General features: G+C 35.5%; 1 protein-coding gene across 6 annotated transcripts; it reads right to left on the bottom strand.

Annotated features, from left to right (window-relative positions):
- Positions 1 to 208: 208 nt before the first annotated feature.
- TFAP2A (transcription factor AP-2 alpha) lies at positions 209 to 22,963 on the bottom strand. Of its 6 annotated transcripts, none has more exons than XM_063451734.1 (7): positions 22,859 to 22,963; positions 14,942 to 15,376; positions 12,157 to 12,208; positions 9,182 to 9,413; positions 5,418 to 5,536; positions 3,150 to 3,291; positions 209 to 1,769 (listed from the first exon to the last, which is right to left on the bottom strand). In XM_063451734.1, the coding sequence occupies exons 1-7, from the start codon at positions 22,889 to 22,891 to the stop codon at positions 1,481 to 1,483; spliced, it is 1,302 nt and encodes a 433-aa protein (XP_063307804.1). In that variant the 5' UTR covers positions 22,892 to 22,963; the 3' UTR covers positions 209 to 1,480. The 6 variants fall into 6 exon arrangements, with proteins under 6 accessions (XP_063307804.1, XP_063307803.1, XP_063307802.1 ...); XM_063451733.1 differs by lacking the exon at positions 22,859 to 22,963 and adding an exon at positions 19,310 to 19,478; XM_063451732.1 differs by lacking the exon at positions 22,859 to 22,963 and adding an exon at positions 17,127 to 17,876 and having other exon boundaries at positions 9,182 to 9,353.
- Positions 22,964 to 26,011: the final 3,048 nt, after the last annotated feature.

The following is a 26,011-nucleotide window of genomic DNA, read 5'->3' as shown; positions in this document are numbered from 1 at the left end:
GATTAGAATGATCCCCTACTCTGAACTCTAAGTTGAAAGTAAGTTTTTATTATACTTGAGGGACACAATGGGTTCAGCTGCTTATTGCAGGGAGTAATTGTCAGGGGAGACTTAAACTCAATTACTGTAACCATACTGAATAAAAAATACTGCCAAGGACAAAAATACGCCTGGGTAAAGACAGCCACTGAATAAAAAAAAATCGACATAAAACGTATCAAATATTTATTCACCTGGGCAACAAAAGGCTATAATACATTGAATCCTGCTATCACAAGTCACTACAATGCAGTAGTTCCACCAAGGACAATGAGATATGTCTCTGATTTCATTATTTTCTTATTTATTTATTTTTTGTATTTTTTTTTTTTCGGTACTTGAGACAAAACACAGCTTTCGTGAAAATAGGTACGACATTGTTTTAATTCGTTTAACCATTTAAGTGCTGGAGAGGTGCGAGAAATATTGTCAACTCTCTTCTCACACTCAGAGCTTTGAGTGACAAGGAAGGGGGAGAGCAACTTAAAGGGTTAAAAGTCAATTGAGGCAAAAAGCTACCCCCTTACCAATTTCCAATCAACTCGTAAAGCCAAAAACATTTTTTGAGATCATTGGGTATTTTATTTTTATTTATTTTTTAAGTTAGGGTCCAAAGTGAAGTTAAGAAATGCATTCTCTTCTGCAAAATGAAAGGCTGAGTTTCAAACTAATCATTTATAAAATGCATTTTATTGTCTTTTTTTTATTATTATTATTATTTGTTCTGTTGCTTCTTTGTTGTTTTACCATGCTACAACAGGGCTAAAAAGTATGAATCCCACTGAAAGAAACGATAAAACTCTGCTTCCTAATTAAGTACTAAGAACCACATGAAAATAAAAAAAATTAAGAAGGAAGATTGAAAACCCACTAAACAATAGGTAAACAGATCACCAGATAAATAAAAATAAAAAAAGCTTCAACAGACTCACCATATTTACAATCCCCATTAAATTACACATAAATAAATATATACATAAACACTGATTCCCTTATATATTGTATGTGAATTCGGTCCAATAGAAAGTTCAATGTTTTTAAATTACCTTTAGAGGAAAAAAAGGTATAACTTGAAGACATGACATGGAACTGCAACTATTTTGTGTCAAGTTTATTCACAATACTGATAAGTGTTTCCTCTGTGCCTTCTTTCAATGGCCACAATCTCAATTAGAGCATTGTAAGGGAAGATATATAGATATATTTTTGTTTAATAATCGTTATCTTGTTTCTTTAGAAAAAAAGAAGTCCTCTTATAAAAAGTTCGAACACTAAAGACAGGATTTTAATTGCTGGCTCCATCCATAGCCTGTTCTGTCAAGAATCCAAAGAAGGTTTTAGAGCAGACCAGTGTTCCTCATCTGGAGCAGGATTGCCATATAATGGTATCTGTTAGTCCCACAGGGTAAAGTATCAATATAGAGTTGTACCAAAATGGAGATCATTTTCTGTGCTTTTCATCTTTGTCCCCTCCTTTGCTGTTGTCTGTGTGACTGTTGGGGTTGTTATTGTTGAGGTACATTTTGTCCATAGCCTTGAGGGCCTCTGTAAGGTAATTCTGCAGGGCAGTGATAGCTGCACATACTGCTGGGCTTCCAAACCCGTGAGAGATGAGGTTGAAGTGAGTCAGACAGCTCTGGATACCTGGTTCTAGAATAGGAGAAGGTCTAGAATTACCCAAAGGGGATCTGTCCTGAGACAGCAAATCTGTGAATTCTTTACAAATCTGTCTGGAAAACAGAATAAACAGAACAAAGGTCAGATTGAACTGTACAAATATATCAATATGATCACAAAGGATACAAGCATTCAGCATTATTAATTCTTACAATTAACACAGATACATGTTCTAAAGGGAACCCTTAGAAGGTTTAAGCATGGGGACTCTGTGTAGGCCAAACAACAATGTAATTATCACTCACTCTAAAGCAGTGTTACATGTCATAGTATTATGCTATATATTCTGCTGTCTGCTTTAACCCTGATGACAACTTGGAATCTGATCAATATATCGTTCTCATATGTACTTCTACCTATAAAATGGACCTCACAGCATCTAGAATGTTAATTTGGAAGTTATCTTAAAATCTATTTTGTATGGATCTACTGGAACCCTTGATGTTCTGCTCAACAATGTATCCCCTCAATGTATCCAGGTATTCTTGTCTATATCAAATATTCTGCACAGCTATCCCACCAGTGCACCATGGCACTAACTGGACAAACTATACATAAGTACATAAGTTCCAAAGCAATCTCTCTGCAATGCCAATTCACTAACACTCAAAGGCAAACAGCCCCAAGATATGTTGTCTTACTATAATGACTTTCCTGACACGTGTTTCCAATCTTAGATGACACAAGTATAAAATATTACAATGGTCAGTGTGATCCTTATCAGCAATTTCTCAATCCTATGTTTAACAGAAATTATGTAAACATATATTAAAATACAGCCCTGCTAAAGGAAATATCTGAACGGTCTTGTGCTTAGGCACGCACTGGATTTCCAGTTAATTAAGATAAGTACTTTAATGAGTTGAATTCTTATCGCTTCCAAGATGGGAAGTTATTTGCTTGTAGAAAATGATTAACTCGGCACAGTCTATAAGTGCCAACAGTTTATCGCTGTGTATTTAGTATAAGATATAGGATACAAGCATGGTTTCACATGTTCCCTGCTGATCTATAGGTCTGTGGCCAATCTAGATCACTTAGCTGGGGAATAGAGGTTCCCTCTCAGAGGTGCTGGGTTCCAGGCCTCAGGGATGATTTTCTGGTAATAGTTTACTAAAATGATTGTATCTAGTTAGAAATATCAGTGAGTTAATTGTTCCATTAAATATGTGTATATCCACCATTTTCTAAACAGACATAGAAATAAATGTGGGTCTATTTGAGGCCCTGTTGTTAAACTACATTTGTGGATGTTTACAGGTACTATGGACAACGTTTCGCCTGATATAAAGCTGCCTGAATATAATTTGAAACAAACCCTCAAACTTCAACATGACCACTACTTATGTGTGATCTCAGCCAATTGGTGGTGGTCTTATTCCAAAGCCATCCGACCATTGACCCACTTAGAATGTTCTAGAATGACTCCTTACTTTGTAGCCAGCAGCATGTTTTTCCTCGTCACTTGCTCGTTTGGGTCAGAATGTTGTCGGTTGACATATTCAGCTACTGCTTTGGCAGGAAATTCGGTTTCACAGACGTATCCAAAATCCCGGGCTAGATGAACAGCTTCTCCTTCAAAGAAACAGAACAAATACTGAGTGAGTGAAAGTGGCAAGGAAGGAGATTTTGTTTGTTCTGCACTTGTGTTTACATAGACAAACAGCTAAAGAATGCCTTGCTTCTGATTACATACATTGCACATAGCAAGCCTCACATGGAACCAAACCTTTCACACACAAACCAACTCTACTAATAAAAACAACAAAGAATATATCATGATGTGGACTTTAAATGAGAGCTCTATTCACTAAGCAGTGTGTTGAGAATGAATAGATCTACAACATAATACAGTAATGATAGAGTTAAATAAAATCTCTAACTGTAATCAACAGGACATTATTTTAAATATATATATATATCTAAATATTAAATATGGCTAGTGGATCAGTAGTCGCTGTTTAGTGTATACACTTCTACTTATTATTATTATTGATAAGGCGCCCACATATTCCGCAGCGCTGTACAATAGGTGGACTAACAGACATGTATTTGTTAGGGTGTTGAGGGCCCTGTTCAAGTTAACTTCCATTCACAACCTTATTGCAGAGGATATCATATTATTTCAAATAAATATAGTGTATAATAATGAAATATTAAAAGTACAGTTTAATTGTTATACGTTTGTTTTGGGTTATACATAAATAAATGCACAGATCACAGCATAGATATAACTGACTAACACGCTATACTAATAATGAATGATTTTACCAAAACATCACAGGGTTATACAAGAAATTATTTGACCTCGATCTGTTCCTTCAAAACAGTGCATTAAACCTACTGATCCGTTTAGCAGTTACTCTGTAACTAAAAATATATATACGTATTAATGTATAGATTCCTCAACAGCCACTTGGAATTAGAGAATAGGCCAGTGGTCCAAGTGCTGACATGTGATGACTCTTACTCTTTAAAGTGATCTCTTTTTTTATATATATATATATCCTGAACGATTAGCTATGAAAATTTCGGGGTCAGTGCTCGGAGTCTGTCTGTTTTGTTGATTTTCAAATCTTTGGTTTTAATTTCCTGAAGCAGTTGGATTTTACTGCAGGGTTTCCTGCTATTAGTTGCACTCCGGAAGAACGCATGCGCCAATTAGGGCTTCAAAGTCCCAGGCACTGAGCTGGTTTCCAGAAGGATGGAACAGATCATAAACAGTAACAGCACTCATCAGGAACTGCCTCATCAGGCCAGGACACCGATTGTATCTACCTCCCACCCTTTACAAACCTCATTTCTCTCGCCTACTTCACAAACATCACAAACAAAAGCAGACAGACAATTGCCATGTGTTCCAGAAGTGTGACGTGCGAGGTATCCCTTTAAGACAGTGAAGGCTCTGTGAGCGTTACATGTGAAGTGTAGCCCTTTTAAAACACGTTGCTATCGGGGTTATTCCTAAAGAATTAATTCTGGGACAACGTTCTAAATGTGGAACAATCACCATGGAAACAATGGAATGTTGCTGTTGAACGTGTACTTTGCCCCAGAATAGCTCTCCATATTTAACCCCTATGCATTGCAGTTTGATACAATTTTCAGATTTAAATTACCCTATTATTTACTCCTGTTCCCACATTATCCATTCTGTCTTAAGGGGTTTCAAGCAAACATAATTTAGAACAATATAAAATAGGATATACAACATAATATTTTATTTGCATTTGTTAACTTATATTGCACCACATTCTAGAATATATTTTGTTGGAGTTTATTGTTAATTTGTTTTAATTGTGTCATGGAAGCATGCATGGTGTATTATTTGCTACAGTAGTACAAGAAGGGACAATGTGTTGTAGCTTTGCTGAGATTCACTTCCTATATTTTCGAAGCAGCAATCAGACCACGTCAGATCCTCACAGGGTAATGTTCCCTCTGGCATAGGTCAAGCATCCCCAAAGTAATTCAGGAAATAATAGTCAGCCACTCTCTCTCTGCAGATGGCAGATCAGCTTAAACTATTTACTATATTGTTTTGAAAGAAAACAACTTTTAAACTAAGTATGTAACTATTATCAAATTGGTATTGGCCTTTTTTTGGTCATATTTGAGATCAGTAAATGATGGCAATCAGGAACGATTATGGGCGGTTTAGCTACTGCAGATAGAAGAAAAACAAATAAATTGTTCCTTACCTTCTACTAGAGATGTGAGCAAGGTAACATTAGCAGCCTTACGCCTCCCTGCTGGGAGATTTAAACCTATTTTATCTAGTTTTTCCCTCAACGATCGCCCTCCGTTTTTGGACTTTGCCCTATAAAAAAAAAAAAAAAAAGAAAAGAAAAAAAGTTATAAAATAAAAAAATGTAAAAAAAAAAAACATTTATTTAACCAGTTTGGGGATAAGTGATAAACTGAAATAAGCACTTAGTCATTTACACATTTAACATAGGAAAGAACCTAATCACATTTTTCTTTTTGTAAACAAATGGATGATACAATCAAAGACACGATCAAAAAAAGAAAACATTTAGCATATAATATTTTCATTCGAATAAATTCACTTCTAGATTCACACTGAAGCACACCGGTATGTAAAGCAAATGTATACAGCATTGTTTTGAAGTAAGCACGTTAGTATTTTGATCAACTAACACAGTATATTATGATAAATCAACATATGTGTATTTCCCACATAAAATATCAGTTAGACATTTAAAACATTAACCCTAATATAATAATAAACAGCTAGTTTCCAAGATCAATGTTTAGGCAAAGTTCTAACTGTAGTAGGAGTGATCACCATGGAAACCAATATCTGTTTCTGCTGATTGCATTACTTTTGGAACTTTGCCCCAGAATAGTGCTTTATACATAACCTCCCTTGTTCCTATCATTAACTCTATCAGTGCTCTTTTAAAGCCAATGTCCCAGGCTTTGAATGTATTTAAACATTTTGAACGTCACGTGAGCTCCTCCCTAAATCATTCAACACAGAAAACTTTCACACAGGTCACTCCATGCAAGGGCAAAATTTAATTGATGTGCTGGGGAGAGGAATGTGTTGACATGGCCACGGACCAAGATCATCATAGCTCAGAAAAGTGACCTATTCTGACCCAGTAAAATGAGGCCACCCCCTTACCCCTCCATTCATGTCATTTAGAGAACACATGAATGCTCCTATAGTTAGATATTGGTGGCCTAGCTAGAACGTGGCATTAACGTCTTGTATGGGACATCTCTGAAGGGCATCAGAGAAATCAGATTAATCCTGTATTTCAGAAAAAAAAGGGAAGGCTTGTGCATTGTTTTCAAAGAAAGTTAGACCTGTGAAGGGGGCATGGGTAGGTATGTGGCAGGAAAAATGAAAAAGGTACTAACTGATTTCTGTGTACAGTTAGTGTTTTGTATTTTAAGCAAATACATGTATTTAACCTCTTAAGGACACATGACATGTGTGACATGTCATGATTCCCTTTTATTCCAGAAGTTTGGTCCTTAAGGGGTTAATGAACATATTATATGTGGTTGAAATTATATATATATATAGTTTTATTTTTCCTGGTTTTAGTTATATTGTATCTGATCCTCTCTTCCTTACTCAAGATCCACATGACTTTCCTAAATACAGACTGTGTTATTTGATCAGGTAATAAGGACATTCTGAAGGGTTACTATTAACTTGAAACTTACAGCACAGTAGGATTACCCTAGATACAAATTTCTTATGAGAAACCTATGATACCTGGATGAATTTAGACACTGACAAGGGGTATGAACTGGTAAAATAAAAGAATTGATACAATTGCATCATAAACTGAAATGCCTGAAGCTTAATATGATTATTAAATGAAACCTCAGTACATGTTCCTTTGGGAAGATAAGGGTTAAATTGTCTTCTAGAATACCACAATTAATTCTAGAGTGTTTTGTTTACCTGATAGACATCATCACAGTGAAATAACATTTCCTTATTCTAAGCTGAGTTATTCTATAAACTAATAGCATGCAAGTTGGGATTTTTTTCTTCCTATAACCGAACCAATTTAAATAAGCATTACGCTGTATCAAATTGGTATTGTAATTAGAATTGATAAAATGATTGGTCATGGCTTGCGATTTATTTATTATTAATGCAAGACTGTTAATTACAACAAATCATTTCAACAGGAAAAAAAACCGTCGCAAAGTACAATGACATTAAAATACTACTAATGGATTGAGGTTAAAATTGGATATATACCATTAAATCAGCAACTAAATAAATAATGTATTCTTAGTTTACACAATTTAAACTCAACCAAAAAGTGTTCGAACTTAATAAATTATGTATTGCACAGGAAATAAGCACCTAATTAGAATTGCTTTTCTATCTATTTATAGAAAATAGCGCAGAACCAATCTTACAGTATTTTCAGTTTATTTCGTGTTGGCTAATCTTATCAAGCATACCCAGATTGTAATAGTGTAGGGATCGGTACATGCTGGTGACGTCTAAATATATTGTAGTCTCTAAATATTAAGAATAATATTACTTTGAGCTCCCGATTTATTTTCGAACAATTATGAGTTAAATGTAAAATCTTCATCAACCTAATAGTCTGATCACCCATGGTCAGACAGATGTGAATTGTATTTGTAAGTGATAATAATAATAATAATAATAATAATAATAATAATAATAATAACGACTTTAAAATGAATCAGCATTGTTATAGAGATGCTTTCTCAGTGTATATGTGCATATTTAAAAACATATCTATTAACTACTTTGTATAAGACATAGAGTTAATTTAACATAATGTGAATGTCTTCTGGAGCCTATCTGCCTTTTTTATTCTCTAATCTAGTGTCATTCTAGCCTCGTGGGTGTGATTCTAGAGCAAAGGGGGCGTGGTTTTAGACCAATGTATGTCAACAGCCTGTTAATGTTGATGGAACCTCACACATTGTATACTAAGGCTTCAGTGACATGCCACCTCCCTTGTGCCTTAGGGGTAAGTAACCACTGTTTATGAATAGTTGTTAGACACCATACACGTGTGCCATTGTAACTGTCATCTCAACAGCATTATGAAAGAAAAGAAAACGGCAACAGTATTTAAGGTGAACTGCTGAGTAGGCTTATACCTGGCTCTCAAACAGTTAATCAAAGTCTTGAGAACAAAAAAAATAAAATGAAAAAAAAAAGCAAATTTCCTGAATACCATCCAAAATTGATGCAACACTTCATTCAGCAAACTCAGATTTGGTTACAGACACAATTTCATTTATTTTCTGTATCACCCAGTGCAGGGCCCATACTCTGTATGTACTCTGCATGTCCTTATATGCACCTTGAAGGGCCATTTAATATACAAAACACCAGTCTCCATGATGCAATCCCTCATCACAAACAACATAGCATCAGCACTAGCACCTACAGAGCTGTTATTTTACCAGTAACTCCTTAAAATCCCCCTGCAATAGGCAACAACTAATAACTAGCAAATACAGATTCTCTCTCCATGCAAATACACCTAATGTACTCAACTCTCCTTGTGTTTATCTTCAGTGGCTCCATTAGCCTAACATTTAATAATCTCTATGAGATCTAGTATAAATTAGGTCAATATATCTCAACTGTTGTTACACAGCTGCAGATATTTAGTAGCAACAGCAAATTGAGGGTAACGTTCTAAAGTAAAGCAATCACTATGGAAACCAATGGAATGCTCCTATTGGTAGCTGCAAGTTTGGAACTTTCCCCCAGAATCATTCTGTATCCATACAGAAGGGCCCATGGTTCATCATGTAATTTTCTAATATGAAAACCTTTGATTCATTTTCTTATCTTTTCCCTGTGTTCACTGATATTTTACCCAAACTTGAAAATACACCAGGAGACAAGCTGAGAACAGATGAATCACCACAAGCAATCCCAAACCCCACAGACACAGCAGGAACAGAATCTTACCTCCTAAGCACTCCACCCAGCAGAGAAGCATTGAGGCACTCGGGCGGGGACAATCGTCTCTGTACTTCTGCCACTGTCACCTTGTACTTTGAAGTTGAGCTGAGTAGAGACAGGCGGCCAGGAACTGAACAGAACACCTCATTGGGATTGACTACTCCACCGAACAGATTGTCTTTGTTGAGAGAGAGGGACGATACTGCATTGTTATTGGATTTAGACAATGATACAGGCCCTGCAAGAAACAGGAGTGACAGGAAACTAAAAGAGTTTCTTCTTTATAATTATTTTTATTATAATATATATATATATATATATATATATATATATATATATATATATATATATATATATATATATATATAGTGCAAAGGGTGATTGTAAGTGTGCAGCATTATATGTGTGTGTGTGTGCATACACTAAGTAAATGGAGAAAAGTAACTATTAAATAAAGCGCTACGGAATCTATAAATGGCAATAATAATAATAATAATAATAAATATACATATCGTTTTCGAATTTTATATATATTTATATAGACACACACAACACTATATAGATATATATATATTGTGTATAGTAGTATATGGCTGTTGTGTGTATTACTAGTTTTGTTCCTATATGTTTTGTTTTGGGGGGGGTTTGTGTGTGTGTGTGTGTTTTACTGGTTTTCTTTCCTAAGAAGACTGTAATCCCTCATAGCCATAAATACTTCTCTAAACAATGATTTCAATATTGAATAGAGTATTCTTGACATGTTTTTGGATTACAGTAGTGCTAGCAGTAGATAGATAATTATTGCTATTTTATGATGTGCTCTATGTGTGCTTTGTTTGGCCAGTAATGTGGCAGTGACCAGCGATGTGTAGATGTGTTAAAGCCTCCAGCAATGAGCAGGGTTAACCCAGAGAGCAGAAAGACTTGGAAAGAGAAAAGTCCTCAAGCGCCACGTTGAGGCAGAAAGTGGCATTTGAACTGCACAATGTCTTGTTGAGGGAAAATTCTGTCTGATTTAATTACTGATTAAGGTTAGATAGTTTGGTACTAAGATACACCCCCTCTTGCAACATTACCCACTATGCAAGGATGTACCACACAGATCTGGACAATTTTATACCCAAACTTAAACGAGGAGCACTAATCTTTCAGCTTAAGTAAAAAGCAGTTCTAATAATATTAAGACGGAAAAAATACGATTTATAAATGTTTGATTTGTTCACCCAAAGATAAAAGCAGTAATACTAAGATTATGACATGTAGGACTTTAAGCATAGGATTATTTTCAATATTTTTTTCAAATACAATACTTAAATCAAAATTTGGGAAATACGCTTATTTTTCACAATGGTATCAATTTACTAAACAGCGAGCTATGCTGAGCAGAGAACCGATTTGAAAAAAGTTAGGCTAAAATATCAGAGGCAGAAACAGATCTCAATTCACTAGTTCTGGAGCATTTTCTTTTAACTTAAATTAGCTAAAATGTTACAAATCGTCTCTCAAAGGATCCATATTCACTGTTTAGTGAATAGACCGCTTACAAAGAATGGACACACAAATTATTATTTTTTTATATTCTATGAAATTCAAAAATCATCCTTAACTTACTTAAAAATGATATTAGACAATGACGTCAAAAATGAAAAGCAATCTTTTTTAATAAGTATCCATTTACAATAAATACAATCATAATATTTGTGTATACATGCTTGTAGACATTTTGTTTATGTATGTCCGATTGTGTTTAAAAGATTCATCTTACTGACATTTACATTTATTTTATCATTTTTATTCTGCAATGACCCTAGTGACGATTTTTCATTATTTGTGAGAGCATAAACAATACCATATTCAATTCCTCTTTAGACATTGTTTGATCTAAAGTGTCATATTTGAGGATTTGAATTTTAACCTGGACTAAAAAAAGCAATTTAGAAAATATGAATATGTTGCAATTTGTCTTTTATTTTAGAACAAACTCTAAATCTCTCACCCCACTCATCCATAATAATCTGGATTACCCACCCCATAGTCTAGACCAGCTACACACATTGCTTGTACAATGTTTCAAGAATACAGCAGGCAAAAGAAAGCACATGTAACATGCACTCAGAAGATCCACATTCATGCTCCATATGTTATGTATGTAAATACCCAGCGATGTAACTAAATGTATAATCATGTGGGTATGGAAGTGGTGTGTGTCTAATTTGGTGGGGATATTCAGACGTATGGGGACTCTGCTATGGATAGATCACTTGTGACATTAATAGCTCTGGGGAGGCTAATAGAGACAATAGGAGTTAAACGAACTCTTGAGATTACTAATAGAAGAACCAATTATCATGTTGTATTCGCAAAGAGTATCTCTCAGATCTATCTCTCTTAATTTAAATCGCAACAGCGATTTAAAAAAAATGATACATACAAGTAATTTCGTTTTCTGGTTATTTATAATTCATTAATAAAATATAACTATGTATCTGTTTTCTATTTATGAAAATAATGCTTGGTACTGGTACCATTCCTTTTCCTATCAGCCACATGCGCTGCCACAATAGCGAATAATCACATACTGTATTATTGGAGTCATCTAATAACCTAGACCTATTGTTCAATGTCCACAATATATACCTAGAACTGAGCCAGTATCTTCTGTAAGGAAGCCATTAAACAGACCAAAACAGGCATGCGATGTATGTGATATGTTAATATCTACTTAAATAATACGTACAATGAAACATTACACACACACACACACACACACAAACACACACACACACACACACTTATAAAGATGTGTATGTGACTACATTAAAAAATAAAATTCAACCATACTTCTACAAATATATCTGTGAATATGTGTAAATATCTGTTCAGCCTACAAGTTTTAAATACTTCAAAACGAAGCCTGGCCTTTTTTAAGTATGGAAAAAGCTTGTGAGAACTTGTTAGGAATGCAAACGAAAATAGCCTACCTTTCTTAATTACAGTTTGATCTGGGATATTGATGCCTTGGTCTTCTACGTGCTGCAACAACAGAAATACATAAATGTTTTAATACACTGTCACAACAAAAAGAAGGAATTCTGAGACTCCTGTCAATAACGTGCTAATAAAAAATACAAGTATAACAGAGCTTGCTATAGCTGTGTGCTGCAACGTGTTTGTTTTTTTTGTTTGTTTGTTTGTTTGTTTTTTTCAATTTGCTACTTTGGAACATTCCATCATTAATGCTAAAACAGTTTTCATATTTTGAGGTGGGGAAAAAACCCAAAGTCCATTCACAGTGCCAGATTAACCCTCCGAGAGCCAGCATTGTGGGCAAAACATTGCAATAGTAATGATTTCACAATTCCACCCTGGATCCCGGTGTTTAACAGAAAGCAGAAAAATATTTCGAAATTAAAAAAAACCTGACAAAACATAAAATGCATCCAATTCTAATTTTAAGTATGAGGGCAAATTAAGCTCCATTGGGAGGCTCAATCGACATCCCCAATTCTAAATGCTAAACAACATGTTACATCAAATCAAAACTGAAACAAAATGTTCAAAAACAAATAAAAAAAGGAAATATGGAATTTGCATTTTTTTCTACAACAAAACCCCTATGTAATGCATAGGATCAGAACAGAAACCACACATGCAAACTGAGTGAGATCCATTTAACCAGTGAAACGAAAGCTCTGAAAAGGAGCTGGCCTGTGATCAGAGCACCAGCCTGGTTCTGATCTGATCCATTTGATAATACAATTTTCCAGCACATTGATACTGTCATTAATCGCCACTTATTTCTATGCCTTTGCCCAATAATAATAGACATGTTAAGTACATTTACCATTCCCTCTTAGATTTATGCTCCTGTTAATTGAGGCTGATCTCTATGATTCCGGGTGGATGGTACTAAGTTGCTTTATTACATGTTTTATTGTACTCAATGCTCTCATTTGTAACTTGCCTAAAGTGCTCCTGAATTTAAGTATAATTAAATTGAGAAATGTTCAGAATAGTCTACTACAGCCCTCGTGTTTTAAGTATATGGAGAAATATGATCCCTTTGTGCTACAACATAAGATCCATAAAATAAATGTACTGTGGTCTAATACTTTGATTTAGATTTTTTTTTTTCAACTAAAACATTCAGTTAAGCCTAATACTTACTTTAATATACCTTACTTAGTTATGTGATCATTAAACTATTTCCTAGTTATTAAAGGCCTATTTACCTCTATCAGGAAAATGTGGCTGTCAGTGGTAACTGAAAATGATTTTAGTGCTACCATTTAAATTCGTTTTAACCCTTCAGTTTTGATATTATACTGCATATGGTTTATTCATATTTATGGTCTTTGAAATGCTTAAATCACGAAACACAGAAGAATAACACTTAACAAATAACAAAGACTAAGTTAATCCTGAATAGCCGCCCATATCTTTCGTTTGCCCCGGGTAACCTACTTTATTTTTTATATTTAACACGCATGAGGTAGAATTTAATGTAAATGCCTATGATATGAAGAATGACAGGTCATTATAATGGTAAAATATTGAATTACTGGCTGCAGCAGTGACTAGGTCCCACACAGCCTTTGTTCTTTAAAACGGATCGACTATTGCATTGTGCAATTGTTTTATAAACATATAATTAGAAGGCTCTTGAGATCCTATTTTAAACATTGTAACATCTAAATATTATGTAACTACAAACATAATTTTTTTTTCATTTCCGTTCAACAAAAACAATGTCAAATAACCACAGTTTATTTTTTCATTTTTATTTATTTTTAAATATCCACAAAACTGGCGTGTAAAAAAAAAATGTCTGTATAACCTCAAATCAGCTTGAAGACACTGAAATCGTTAAACTGTCAACACCAATATGACTGCATTATGTACTTCTGCAAATCTGGATTTTTTTTCTGTGTGTATTATTAATAAATATGCATTACACTTGCCAGCTATTTCATTAAACTAGCTGGCCATTTCAATAAATAATATAGGATATTTCAAGGTTGCAAACAGAACTGAGGAATGTCCTTCAATCGATTTGTTTACAATATGTCTGCTTTTGTATTTAGTGGTTTAGTGCAATAAATGATCAGTGTCATGTTTAATTGGAAAATAGTTTAATTGCACCCATTGACAACTGAATCACACCCGAATAATATATTATTCGACTGTTTCAAGTTATTTCATTTGCTACAAGTTCATAGATGGCCTTGGTATATACTGCTAGATTTCCTATGGGTTTATAACTGTGTATATTTAATATACAAAATATACATCTATTACAAGATTCCTTTTAATATTCTGTCCAGCTACATGGAAACATTTGAGCAACACTTCACTGATTTCCCCCACATTTTTCTTAATAGTAAAATGCATTTTGTTTTATTAAGCCCGCCCATTCATTTCTACAGACCTAAGTCTTTAGATTGATATAAGTCTACAGCTATAAATATTTAGACTAATATCAGCTGCATTAGCCCTAAAAATACACTTTTCTCCTGAATTCTATTCCCTTATCAAACCTATTGAAAAGCTGATTTTTGTTTTATTTATTTTATTTTATGAGAACATCATATAAACAGATTTAAGGATCATTTCCTGGTTTTGTGAAAAATGGAAGATTTTTTTTTTTTTAACAATTCCTTCTTCAGGTCTGTGATCTGAGACAGTATAGTTTTTAGAAGCTAAGATAAATCATGAGAAATTAAGTATTTGTTTTTTTCATGATGATCTATACAAGTCATTGCTTACCGATACGTCTTCAATGGCGTGAGGTATGGAGTGGATAGGGATGTCCCCAAGTCCTGAGCTGAGCCCGTGAGGGCCGTGTAGTAGGTCTTCATGCCTCCTGTAATCCCTGCGAGGGTCCAGGCCAGACAGCTGGTGGGGCAGTCCCCGGTGTGAGTGTAACAGACTGGCCTCCTGGCTCTGCCTTTGCCCTGGCCATCCTGGGTGCTGAGGTTGCGGTTGGGCATGGAGTGAGTTAAGATTATAGGGATCACTAACGTGAGAATATGGATCTTGAGACTGGGGGTATATGGGCTGATAAGGAGGGGGGAAATAGGGTGGCTGGAAGTCAGCGTTGGGGGTGTGGGAGAGTGGGGGAGCGCTGGCATAGGGAGATTGGCCCACCGAGCCCAGCTGGGGGAGCCGACCAGTCCCATTGCTGGTACCATCATGGCGATCCTAAAAAAAAAATAGCCAGAGACATAGGGAGTGTTAGATGGGTAAATAATACAAAAACAAGAATTATGGATATGGATTCCTCAGCTGGATACATACATACACAGCCACACACACACAGTCATACACTACCCCTATTTAAGCACATCATTATTATTACTGACCCGAGGTATATATATAAACTTTCACACGATATATATATTATATATATATATATATATATATATATATATATATATATATATATATATATATATATATATATATGTGTGTGTGTGTGTGTGTGTTATTATTTCTTACAAATCTTACAAATCATGTGAAAGTTTCAGTTTACAAAGACCATCATCTTGCATTAAAATATTTTTCACATACTAAGCCTTAGCTATCTCCATGCTTGAATTCTGGAAGATAAGCCCATATAACCACTATGGTTTGTTATGATCTAAGTGACAAGTCTCTTTATTTTTTTAAATGCCTGTTTTGTCTGATTTTACAGCGTAGAACACTGTGTAGCACAATTCTCCTGGTATGCAGGCCATACAATGCATGTAATGGAGATTTAATAAAAGCAATAAAAAGCATTGTAAGGCAGCAAACAAAATATAGAATGCATAAAAAAAAAAAAATTCCCCATCAGCCCTGGTGGAGAGAGGTAAAGAAGCATGCATTAAATTAGAGCACATACCATTCTAGCATATGTTTAAGGTTAACATTAAACAGATATATGTTTTCGAATAGTAAAGACTTATTTGATCATAGAGCAGACAGGAGGCATATGAGATACAACAGCGTGTAATAGCAGCAATAAAATATAATGAATGATACAAAATATCCCATGAAAAGGTGAAAAATCAAAATCGTGGGTGTTTTCGAACAGGCAAAATAAACCGACAAATGTGAAACCGAAAACAAAACAAACCGAAAACCAAAAACGATGAAGTACAAAATAGAATAACAAAGGTAATAATGATTTTAAAAAAAATGCACATATAAAAAAAAAAAAAAAAACTATTTCAATAACTCACCATAGCGGAAAAACTGTGAACTAACATTTCTGAATGGTATGTTAAAAAATCAAGGTAAGAAATCGGAAATAATTTACCAAGGAGGGAAAAGAACGATGTGCTTTTAAAAAAACACTCAGCACTAAAATATTATAAGTAAAAAAACATAAAGCCACCGATTTTTATGCACCGACCAAAGACCATAATCCATCAGACGTTGAATAAATTGTTCTTCATTTGATGTTGAAAACACAATCTGGGAGGGATGTTTTTATGCAAAGTTTTTTTTCCCCCTCTCTCTCTCTCTTTCCTTAATCCTTGCTCCCTCTCTCTCTCTCTCTCTGTTCTCCTCTTCACTTGTGCAAAGGTTTCCTGCTAACAGACACGAGCTGTTTTCCTTGGAGCCACTAATAGCAGATATTCATGACTATTAATATTACACCAATACTTAATAAAGGAAGAATGGCTGCAAATCGAGCATGAACCGGGGAAGCAACTCAAGGCAGTGCCTTGTTCTAAATGACGTCCATTGAATGAAGAATCAGTGTATCTAATCAGAGGTGGAGGGGGAGGATAAAGGGGGGAGAGACACAGAGTGAGTGAGAGAGAGAGGGGGGTTGGCTGGCGAATCACAGGGAAGAGGGGACGTTGTAAAGGTTGGAGGGCATGTAAAGTGAAAGAGTTCTAGAGTGTGGGGATCAGCAGTTGACAGTAAAGGAGGGATGGGGGTTAGTACAAGGGATTGGCACCTGAGAATCCTGGGAATAAGCTGGATATGCCATGGGAAGCTCTGAAGTCCTCCTCTTGCTGCTGGGGTTGGGAAGGCTGCCTGTACTCTCCAATTCTTTGCTTTTCATTTCTGTATCCGAGGGGCCCGGATCTCCAGTCCTCTGAACCTGATCCATAGCCCGATGGGCTTCAACCACAACAACCACAACCACTCCCACACCCCCCCTTTAAAAAAAAAAATGCTTCCTTTTCCAGCAAATAAAATTAGCCTGCAACAAATAAAGCAGCCAGCAAATCCAGCCAGGCAGATCTCTGAAATCTCCTGCTCCCCTCAGCTATAATTAACCCTGCCTTTTATGCTGTGCTTAGAGAGAAGTCTCCTTTAAACTCCCTGTTTCGGTTTAGCTCTCAGAATGCAGAGCAGATCCTGTCCCCTAGAACACACACAGCAGGCTGGGACTCAGACAAAGAGTGGGCAGCAGACAGGGAAGAGGCTCAGCCCTGGTTGTGCGTGTTTTGAGAGCATGCTGGTCCCGGAAGGGAGCACAGAAAGTCTTTAATTCTGGAAAGGCTGTGATTTTCTCACTTTGATTGGAGATCCAGGCTAAGGATGCTCTGTGGACCTGGGTCTGGGTCAGGTGGGAATCTTGAATCAGGCTGCCTGCAGTCCTTGGCTATCCTTGGGACAGCTTGAGTCCAGCACAGCTTGGTTTAGCCCGGCTCTGATGCAGTCTCCCTTCCGCCTGATCCTGGCTCTTTCTTCCCACTCCAAACCTGTCCGACTGGCTCTACAACTCCAGCAAACAACTCCTCCAAAATATTACATGCTCAACTTTACAGAGAGCTCCTAGCTGGCTAGGGTTAGAATAACAATAGTCATTCAGCGCCTGCATGTTCCTACACAGCTATGCACACCTAACAAAATAAAGCTTTAATCTCACATTGAAAGGCAGATTACAGGCTCTGAACTGGAGTTTGGGTGCAGTAAGCCTGCAATGGGCTCTTTATCTATCACACTGGAAGGCGGATTGTGAGCAGCTAGATCTGAAAACCGAAACAGTTCACTCCGCTCTAATTATGGGGATTTTACAAATGGCTTGTGATCCTCACACAATAATCTTGATTTCATGATAAGGTGCAGCTATGTCTTACAGATCTCTAACAAAATACAAAACAATGTTTTTGTTTAAAGGAGCAAATCAGGATTAGGGAACACATTTTAGCTAAATCAAAATGTATGTTTTTGTTTTGTTTTTTTGTAATAGAAACACGATTGTAAATCGAAGGGGTAGTGTAAAGTATATAATCAAGTCAAATAACAATAATGTAAAATGTATCTGAACGCACAGACACAGATCTGAACAGCACAGACATAGATTGATATATTACTTAGCTATGACTAATCTGATCACACCTGTGATTGACTTGTACATTGCAGACAAGCTTTCTCTTAAAAAAAACTAAAAAAAACAGCCACTTGGGGAATCCTCATGAACACCTTCCAGTGCAGCTGCCTGCAAGTCACAACAAGCCAGTAAGCCAAACTCACTACCAATGCCTAACTTACTACTCATCCCAGAGGCTGGGTGATTTAACATCAGAACACCGAGAAGGTAAAAAAAAAAAAATAATTCTATATCACAACATCTAAATCCACCTATGGATTCACTTTCTTGACTCTCCAATCATTAAAACCCAACAAGGTACAATTCAAAAAAAAATCTGAATATAAAGCTACAACTCCTAAGAAATATAACACAGCAATCCAGGAATAAACTGGATCTCAACGTGAAAGGTACCAGCGTATTTCAAATGTGTCAGAGCAGGACCACATCTAATAAATAATAATAATAATAATAATATATAGCAACTTTTCATTAATTCACCATGATTAAAATACTTTACATTCCAAATTGATAGTCAACTTCCCCCTGATGACTTGAGGACAAAGTCTCACAATCTCTCAAATACATTTTTTTCTTAATATATATATATAGTTTTATGTAAATTATAATATATAATAATAGAGATAAATACAAGCGCAGACAGACAGACAGACTGGTAGATAGAAGGACAGACAGACATACAGAGGTGAGGTGCTCAGAACATGATGCAGAAACTTGGCTCCTATAAGTTCAAATGAGCGATTAGTCGCCAAAATGAAGCAAAGGGTTGTTGGAGAGATTTTTAGTTCTTATCTTACCTCACAGTTTTCGTACTTAATATTATCCGTCAGTTTCCAGAGCATTTTCATGAGTTGCTGGCTGGATTATTTTGCCTTTATTCCTTTCCCTCACCAAAAGTCTGAAGCCCCTCTGTGTGTGTATTTGTATTGAACGGGAAGAGGGAATCTGGAGCACTGCTTTGGTGCACTGACATCTCCCTCTAATGGTGAAAAGTTCTCTCTCCCCTTTTTTTCCCCTTGCTCCTCACCAACAAGGCTTAATCGCCTCATTAACATAGTAACAATAGCCCGGCTACAACGTGCACACAGGTACTGCTCTACTGACAGTCACATGCTGTGTACCATCTCTGCACACAATGTATACTGTATGTATATTCTGTCCAGAAATTAGCAATATTCAGGAAATCGGTCATAAAAAAAGGCTCCAGGATTTTTTTTGTGGGTGAATATACTATCTATCTATCTATTTTTATAAAAACAATACACACATATACAAGTGTGTGTGTTTGTAAATATTTTACAATGATGTGCCTTTTATCAGATCCATCAGCACTGCTTCCTTTACATAAAATGTATGTACATTTATTGTTAAACATCCTATAGCGAACTGTATATTGTATGCTAATCAGATTCATAAAATGATCTAATCACCTATTCACAAAGCAGCGAAACCATTTGAAAACAGCCTTTTTTTCGGTCTAAATTTGCAAGTCTGATGTAAAATGATCAATTTTCCATTTGTTGTTTTCTTACACAAAATGCACATTTTACATATTAAGTTATGCCGTTTCCTGAGGACATAACACTCTAACCCTTAAACTGCAGATAAGCAAGGTTGGACATAATAGGTAAAAGAGGGAAACACTTTTTAATGTGTTGATATTTCTTAATCATTGTTTTAAGTCAATAAGTCACTGTTTTCAAAGTGGCTTAAGGTGTAAAGAAGGACTGATACTGTGATCAATACACATAGTCTCACTTTGACACTTTCTACAAATTTCATTTTACTCAGGTGTATTTTACCTATGTGAAGGTTCAGCCATTAATAGTATAACTGAAATGGATAAAATGCATTTCATATTCACCAATGGTTCCAATCAGAGTGTCATGTGATAAATGAAAAATGATAATTACTGACTGACAACTGATTTTGTATTTTGCAAACCGTTTATTTGGATTTAAAGATGTTATCAATGAGCCCCAGCTCACTGTTTAGCGAATAATTCCCAGACCCATTAACTGAGGCGTCATATGTAACAATACACAATGTCTGGTGAGTAATGAGGATTTAAATAGTCTCTATTATATATGCCAGTCCAATGTCATGGATATTTACAGAGTCTCTGATGAAAAACCAACAGCTCCTGCTGCTTTTGTAGTCTAGTCCAAATACTTGTTTTGTCTGCTGTTGAGTTGAAAATGCCCGTCAGATTATCCTTAAATTTATGCTAACAGACTTGAGACTTGCATAAGATTCCAGACACTGTATTCAGTCCATTACCTGCCTGCCCAGCTTCAGCAGAATAAGCCATAGAGGATCAAACAGGCCAACAAGCAGGTCACAAAGGGTGTGAACAGTCTTACACCAGGGAGCATAGCAAAAGACCTATTAACATTTTCTTGGGTGGAGTAGTTGCTTTCAAGATCTGCTAATTGTGAGAAACTCTTAAATATACCTGTGCTCCGTGATTTTTATTGAGCCCCACAGCTAAATGGCATTTTTCTCAACTTCAGCTGTCAGAAAAACCCCTATTATGGGAATAATAATGGTCAGAGAGTAATTAATAGACCATATTAATATGCCTCTGGTGAAGGTTTTTTTTACACCTTCCTTATTCCCATTCATAAACAGGGGACTGAATTAATCTCTCTCTCTCTTTCTCTCCCTCTCTTTCTCTCTCTCTCTCTCTCTCTCTCTCTCTCTCTCTCTCTCTCTCTCTCTCTCTCTCTCTCTCTCTCTCTCTCTCTCTCTCTCTCTCATATACCACACACACTGCCACACTGCTAGAGGATTATGGGAGTTATAGTGCCAGAGGTAACATATTTTTACTACATCTATTAAGTCTTCTATTAAAAAAAAACAAAAAAAAACTTACAGTTTAACATATGTACAGGCATAAATACATTTAAAAGGAACACACACGTTAAAAAAAAAGAATCAATGCAGCTACTGTGTGGGTTAGGCAGTAAACTAAGGCCTCGTTTAAATGATCTTGGATAAGCTTTTAAATTGATCACAATCTGTTAGAAAACTTTTCAAACAGGTTATCCACAAAGTCACCATTAAATTCTATGGGAGGTTTAGTAGATAAATCATTGCATCTTGTCTCACTAAACCTAAAAGCTTGCAGTCTTTATTTTATGGCTGGGATGTTTGAAAGAGAAACAGATCAAATAAATACAAATATATATATTGAATATATATCTCTATATGTCTATTTATGAGCGATATCAATATTTCAAATGGAAAGCAGCAGAAGGGATATAGCTAGACCTTCAGCAATCAGTAATACAATCCATTTGCTAGCAGAATGTACATAAATAGTTTTTGCAGTTTGACTTTTTTTATGTTTTTATATGTTGTAGTGAGTTGTCTAAATTGGGATGTGTGGTCATTGTAACACAGATCTTCCAAATTTAGGCCAACATAAACTAGTCTTACTGCAATTTTCAATGCATATTATTTAGCATTTAGTAAAAACCTTTAAGTCCATAAATGGAAAGATTTTACAAGGAATTTGCACAGCTACATATTCCTGGATTTTAAGGTCAATTGTTAGTGATCCCTACCTGCCCCAGCCCCCTATACAAGGTATGGTCAAGTAGTAAAACGAATACATTAGAATTATTTACTCAAAATGGGAATTCAAAGTTAATTTCAAATGTTAGATCTTCAGAGTTGAATTCCTCCAAGTCAGATTTGTTTTACTTTAGTAAATATCTCTGCACGTACAGTATGCACACACCATTCACACTGCATCGCGATCCATGCAGAATTCTATCTATGTAATTATCTATATGCCTTCTATGAATGGCATGTTAAAGGCCCATTATACATGCATACTCGCCCTTTCCTAAAGACTTTAACGCTGCAAATAGAAGTGTCTCGGGGCAGTCATAACCAGCTGTACGATTAACACGCATTGCATTTTAATAGGACCAGGGCCTGGGAAGAAATACAGTCAAATCTCAGAGTTTTTTTTTCTAAAGCTAAATAATTAAGTTTAACTCCTAATATAGCGTAAGGAGATTGAAATGAGAAACTACCATAACGTTAGTAAATACACAGAATAGATCTAAACTGCTCACGTAGAAAAAATGTGAGAAGATTAAAAGATCTACAATTGCGGGTCAACGTTCTAAAGTTGGAACGATTAGGTAGCAACGTTCTATAGGATTCTATGACGACTGTGCGACTTTGAAACTGCTCCCAATCCATTTTACTACACTTAACCCCCCCTATGACTACCTGAAGCAGTAATAGTCAGACATAAAGCAATGACGGAAAGGCAATCTACACATTATTTTAGAAATAAACTACTTTCCAGAATTGAAGTGTTAGCTCACCTGCCAATCCCCCATTTTGACCAACATGGACATTCTGTGATCCCTCGCTGATGGGATCCTCTCGCTGATGCGACCAGTCTCAGCAAATCCTTCTGTTACCTGTAGGGTAACATCTCACCTGCTCATAAAGAACTGGTTGCTACCTGTGCGCGCATGCGCAGTGGCGCAGGAATTCGCTTAGCTAACTTGCTCACTATGTTCAGAGCTGTCTGGGGAGTTGATGGATTTACAGCCGTAGAAGTCTTTACATAAACACCAGTTCCTGCCTTCACCTCCCCCTTCCCAGGAACCCCTTACCAGAAATGGTATTATTGGTATTTGGCCAATAAGGTGTATTATACAGGTGGTGGTTCGGGACTTGTATAGGTAACGTCTGTCCCCGCAGTTGCTGTGAATGTTAACTCCTATCATGCTGATCCATTTATTGGCGACCTAAGTATTATGGGAGTTTAAGGTAACAATCTGCCCATTATTTGCTGTGGAGAGAGTGTGTCAGGGGGCTTCCCTCTGTAGGTGCCTGCTATACAAATCAGCCTTTCAAATATTTATTTAAGCTTAAAGGCAAAGTTACAATTAAATAACAGGATTAATGTGTGGTCCGATTCAACTCCTGGGATTGATAGGCTTGTTAAAATGGATGGATGTACTCAGTAGTAAAGGATTAAGCACAATACAGAGGTTACAGAGTCCCATATTAAAGGTTAAAGATCAGTAGTAGCAGCATTGTAAAGGGGGCCATCACGATGGGATCTAGTCACGGATTGCTCTACTTTGCCACAGAATCCATGATACAAAGAATTGAAATGGTTAAATAGATATTTAAAACTTATGCATGCCGATCCCAGTCATGTAACATTTCTCCTTTTTTCTTTTTCTCTCTCTCTCTTTCTTTTCATACAATAAATGATTTATTAATCCCTCTATATATTAAACACATTGCCTTTTGGTTCCCACTAATAACAGAGTTGCAATCCAGTGAGTGCTCATTGAGCTTCCCTGATCTCCCAGTGTCTGCTATGACAGAGTTTGTCCTGTGTGTGTATACAGCCAGGAGAGAGAGTTAGAAGGACACGTGAGATACATCTCACAAGTAATGAGCCATGAAATATGCCATTCATAGCACATCAACTAACCATTCCCAAAGCTTATACATTTATCTTCAATTTACATCGACTGCAAAGAAAGACTGAAAAATCACTACTTACAGCACTCACCTGTATCTAACTGTATTCTGACAGTCTGTTTGCTATGTGTGTGTTTGCTGAAAGGGAAACCCTAAGTGGGTGTATTTACTAAAAAAAAGCGAGTTGTGGCGAGTTGAAATATGACATGGTGACTTGAAAAAGTTAGGTTAAAAAATAACATAGTTTGGATTAATAATAATAATAATAAAAAAAAAAATCAACTTTGATTAAGTTAATATTTTATTCAGCCCGGCCATTTAAAGTATTATATGTAGGTTTTCAAATCATTGTGTTTAGAGATTAAACCATTGCATCTAATTAGGTATGGCGTGTATAATACGTAGAAACTGCTGTGGCATGCAAAAAGAGAGATATTTAAACAACAGATATACCTTGCATTTCTTATTACAAAGGGGAATATGCAATGTAACATTATAATATATAATATTAGATTTAATCACTATATATATTATATATACACATAAAAAATAACAGAGAAATAACAGCACACACACACACACAGACACACACACACACACACACACACACACACACTCTGTCTCTGTGTGTCTCTGTATCTGTCTGTCTCTGTTCATTTGTAATATGCTTGCAAGTTATGAATTCAATCTATTCGGAACACTCTATTGAAATGTAAATACATACTGTCTTTTAAATGACGACTTTTCCATATATGTATAAAGTAATATAACATAATGAGTGTGCAAGAAAACCGATACTTTTATTCTACTTTACCATTGCCATTTTCGTGTTACTTTTTCAACAGGTGCCAGTGAGCAGATTAATGCGGTGTATTGTATTTACAAAATGTTTACAAAGCAATACTATCATCAAAGACAGAGAAAATAAGCACTTATCAAGCCTCGCCACACACTAATCTACCCTGGGGTAAAATAACTTGAGAAAGATAAAAAAGGTTTAATCACACTTTCTAAATTGTCTTTCTTTTCGCAGATTTAACGATAAAACGAATTATTAAATCAGACAAGAACTCAGCATATATATAATAATATGCATCAATTTATTGACTGAATTTGGATTTAGTTTAAAAGTGGACTGATTTTTTTTTTAAATCGTTAGTTAAGAAAATGCTTCTGAAATTCGATCTGGATTGTAACAAAATAAGAAACAAATTGTAAAATATCTGCAAATAAAAAAAGTTAAGCATACACTGTAACCTTGAATAAATTATGCAAATTATAGTTGCTTGTTTGGTTGTTTTTTTTTTTTTTCCTGAGGTTAAAAACCAGTTTAAAACAGGTTTTCAAGACTTCAGTGGTTTCTTCAAAGCTTATTTTTGTCCAGGAAAAGACAGGTATAAAAAAACTAAAACAACAGGAGCCTTGTAATTAATTTGAACCTGCATTCTTATTATTTCGGGATTATTCTCTCAATAATTCTCTCAATATTTAGTTGGCAACTGACTCGAAAATTCAGGAAAAACTAGAAGAGGGTGAACAAATGTCTTAAATCTAGATGAATATCCAAGTCGACTATTCTAGGTTATTTTTTTTATTTTTTTACTCGTTAGTCTAATCATAAAAAACAACTTTCAAATGAATAAACTCCATAGAGTTTAGTACAACTAACATAATGACATATATTTGTATTTTACAATATCCTGTGTAGAAGACAATGTTAGGGATAATATGCATTAACAATTCTCCTAAGGTGAATGTCCTGTATAACACGTGTTAATGTTACAAGTGTTTTATTAAGCTTGCAATTCCCCTGGGGAGTGGTTTTATTGTATCCCAGATAAAATTAATGCTAATGTTAAAACTGTATGTATATTCTCGTTTATACTTTTTCTTCTTTTTTCCCTTTTTACATTGTTATTATTATCATGTAGTTCGTTGTTTATTTAGACTCATTTTTATTTTATTTTTATTTATTTAATACTGGAACAAACATCAGGCAACGAATTTCAGTCACTGAACGAAAACTTAAT

This window comes from Pelobates fuscus, chromosome 4, assembly GCF_036172605.1.
Source record: "Pelobates fuscus isolate aPelFus1 chromosome 4, aPelFus1.pri, whole genome shotgun sequence".
Lineage (NCBI taxonomy): Eukaryota > Metazoa > Chordata > Amphibia > Anura > Pelobatidae > Pelobates > Pelobates fuscus.
Note: the sequence above shows the minus strand (reverse complement) of the source record. Positions and strands in the feature narration are given on the sequence as shown.

Excerpts from the sequence above, each read along its gene's own strand:
- TFAP2A (XM_063451731.1), bottom strand. The coding sequence starts at position 17,282 with ATGGATCAGGTTCAGAGGACTGGAGATCCGGGCCCCTCGGATACAGAA. Across the intron at positions 9,414-12,156 it reads TCAAACTGTAATTAAGAAAG|GGCCTGTATCATTGTCTAAA; the intron begins GTAGGCTATTTT and ends TGTTTCTTGCAG. Across the intron at positions 5,537-9,181 it reads CTGGGTGGAGTGCTTAGGAG|GGCAAAGTCCAAAAACGGAG; the intron begins GTAAGATTCTGT and ends TTTTTTTTATAG.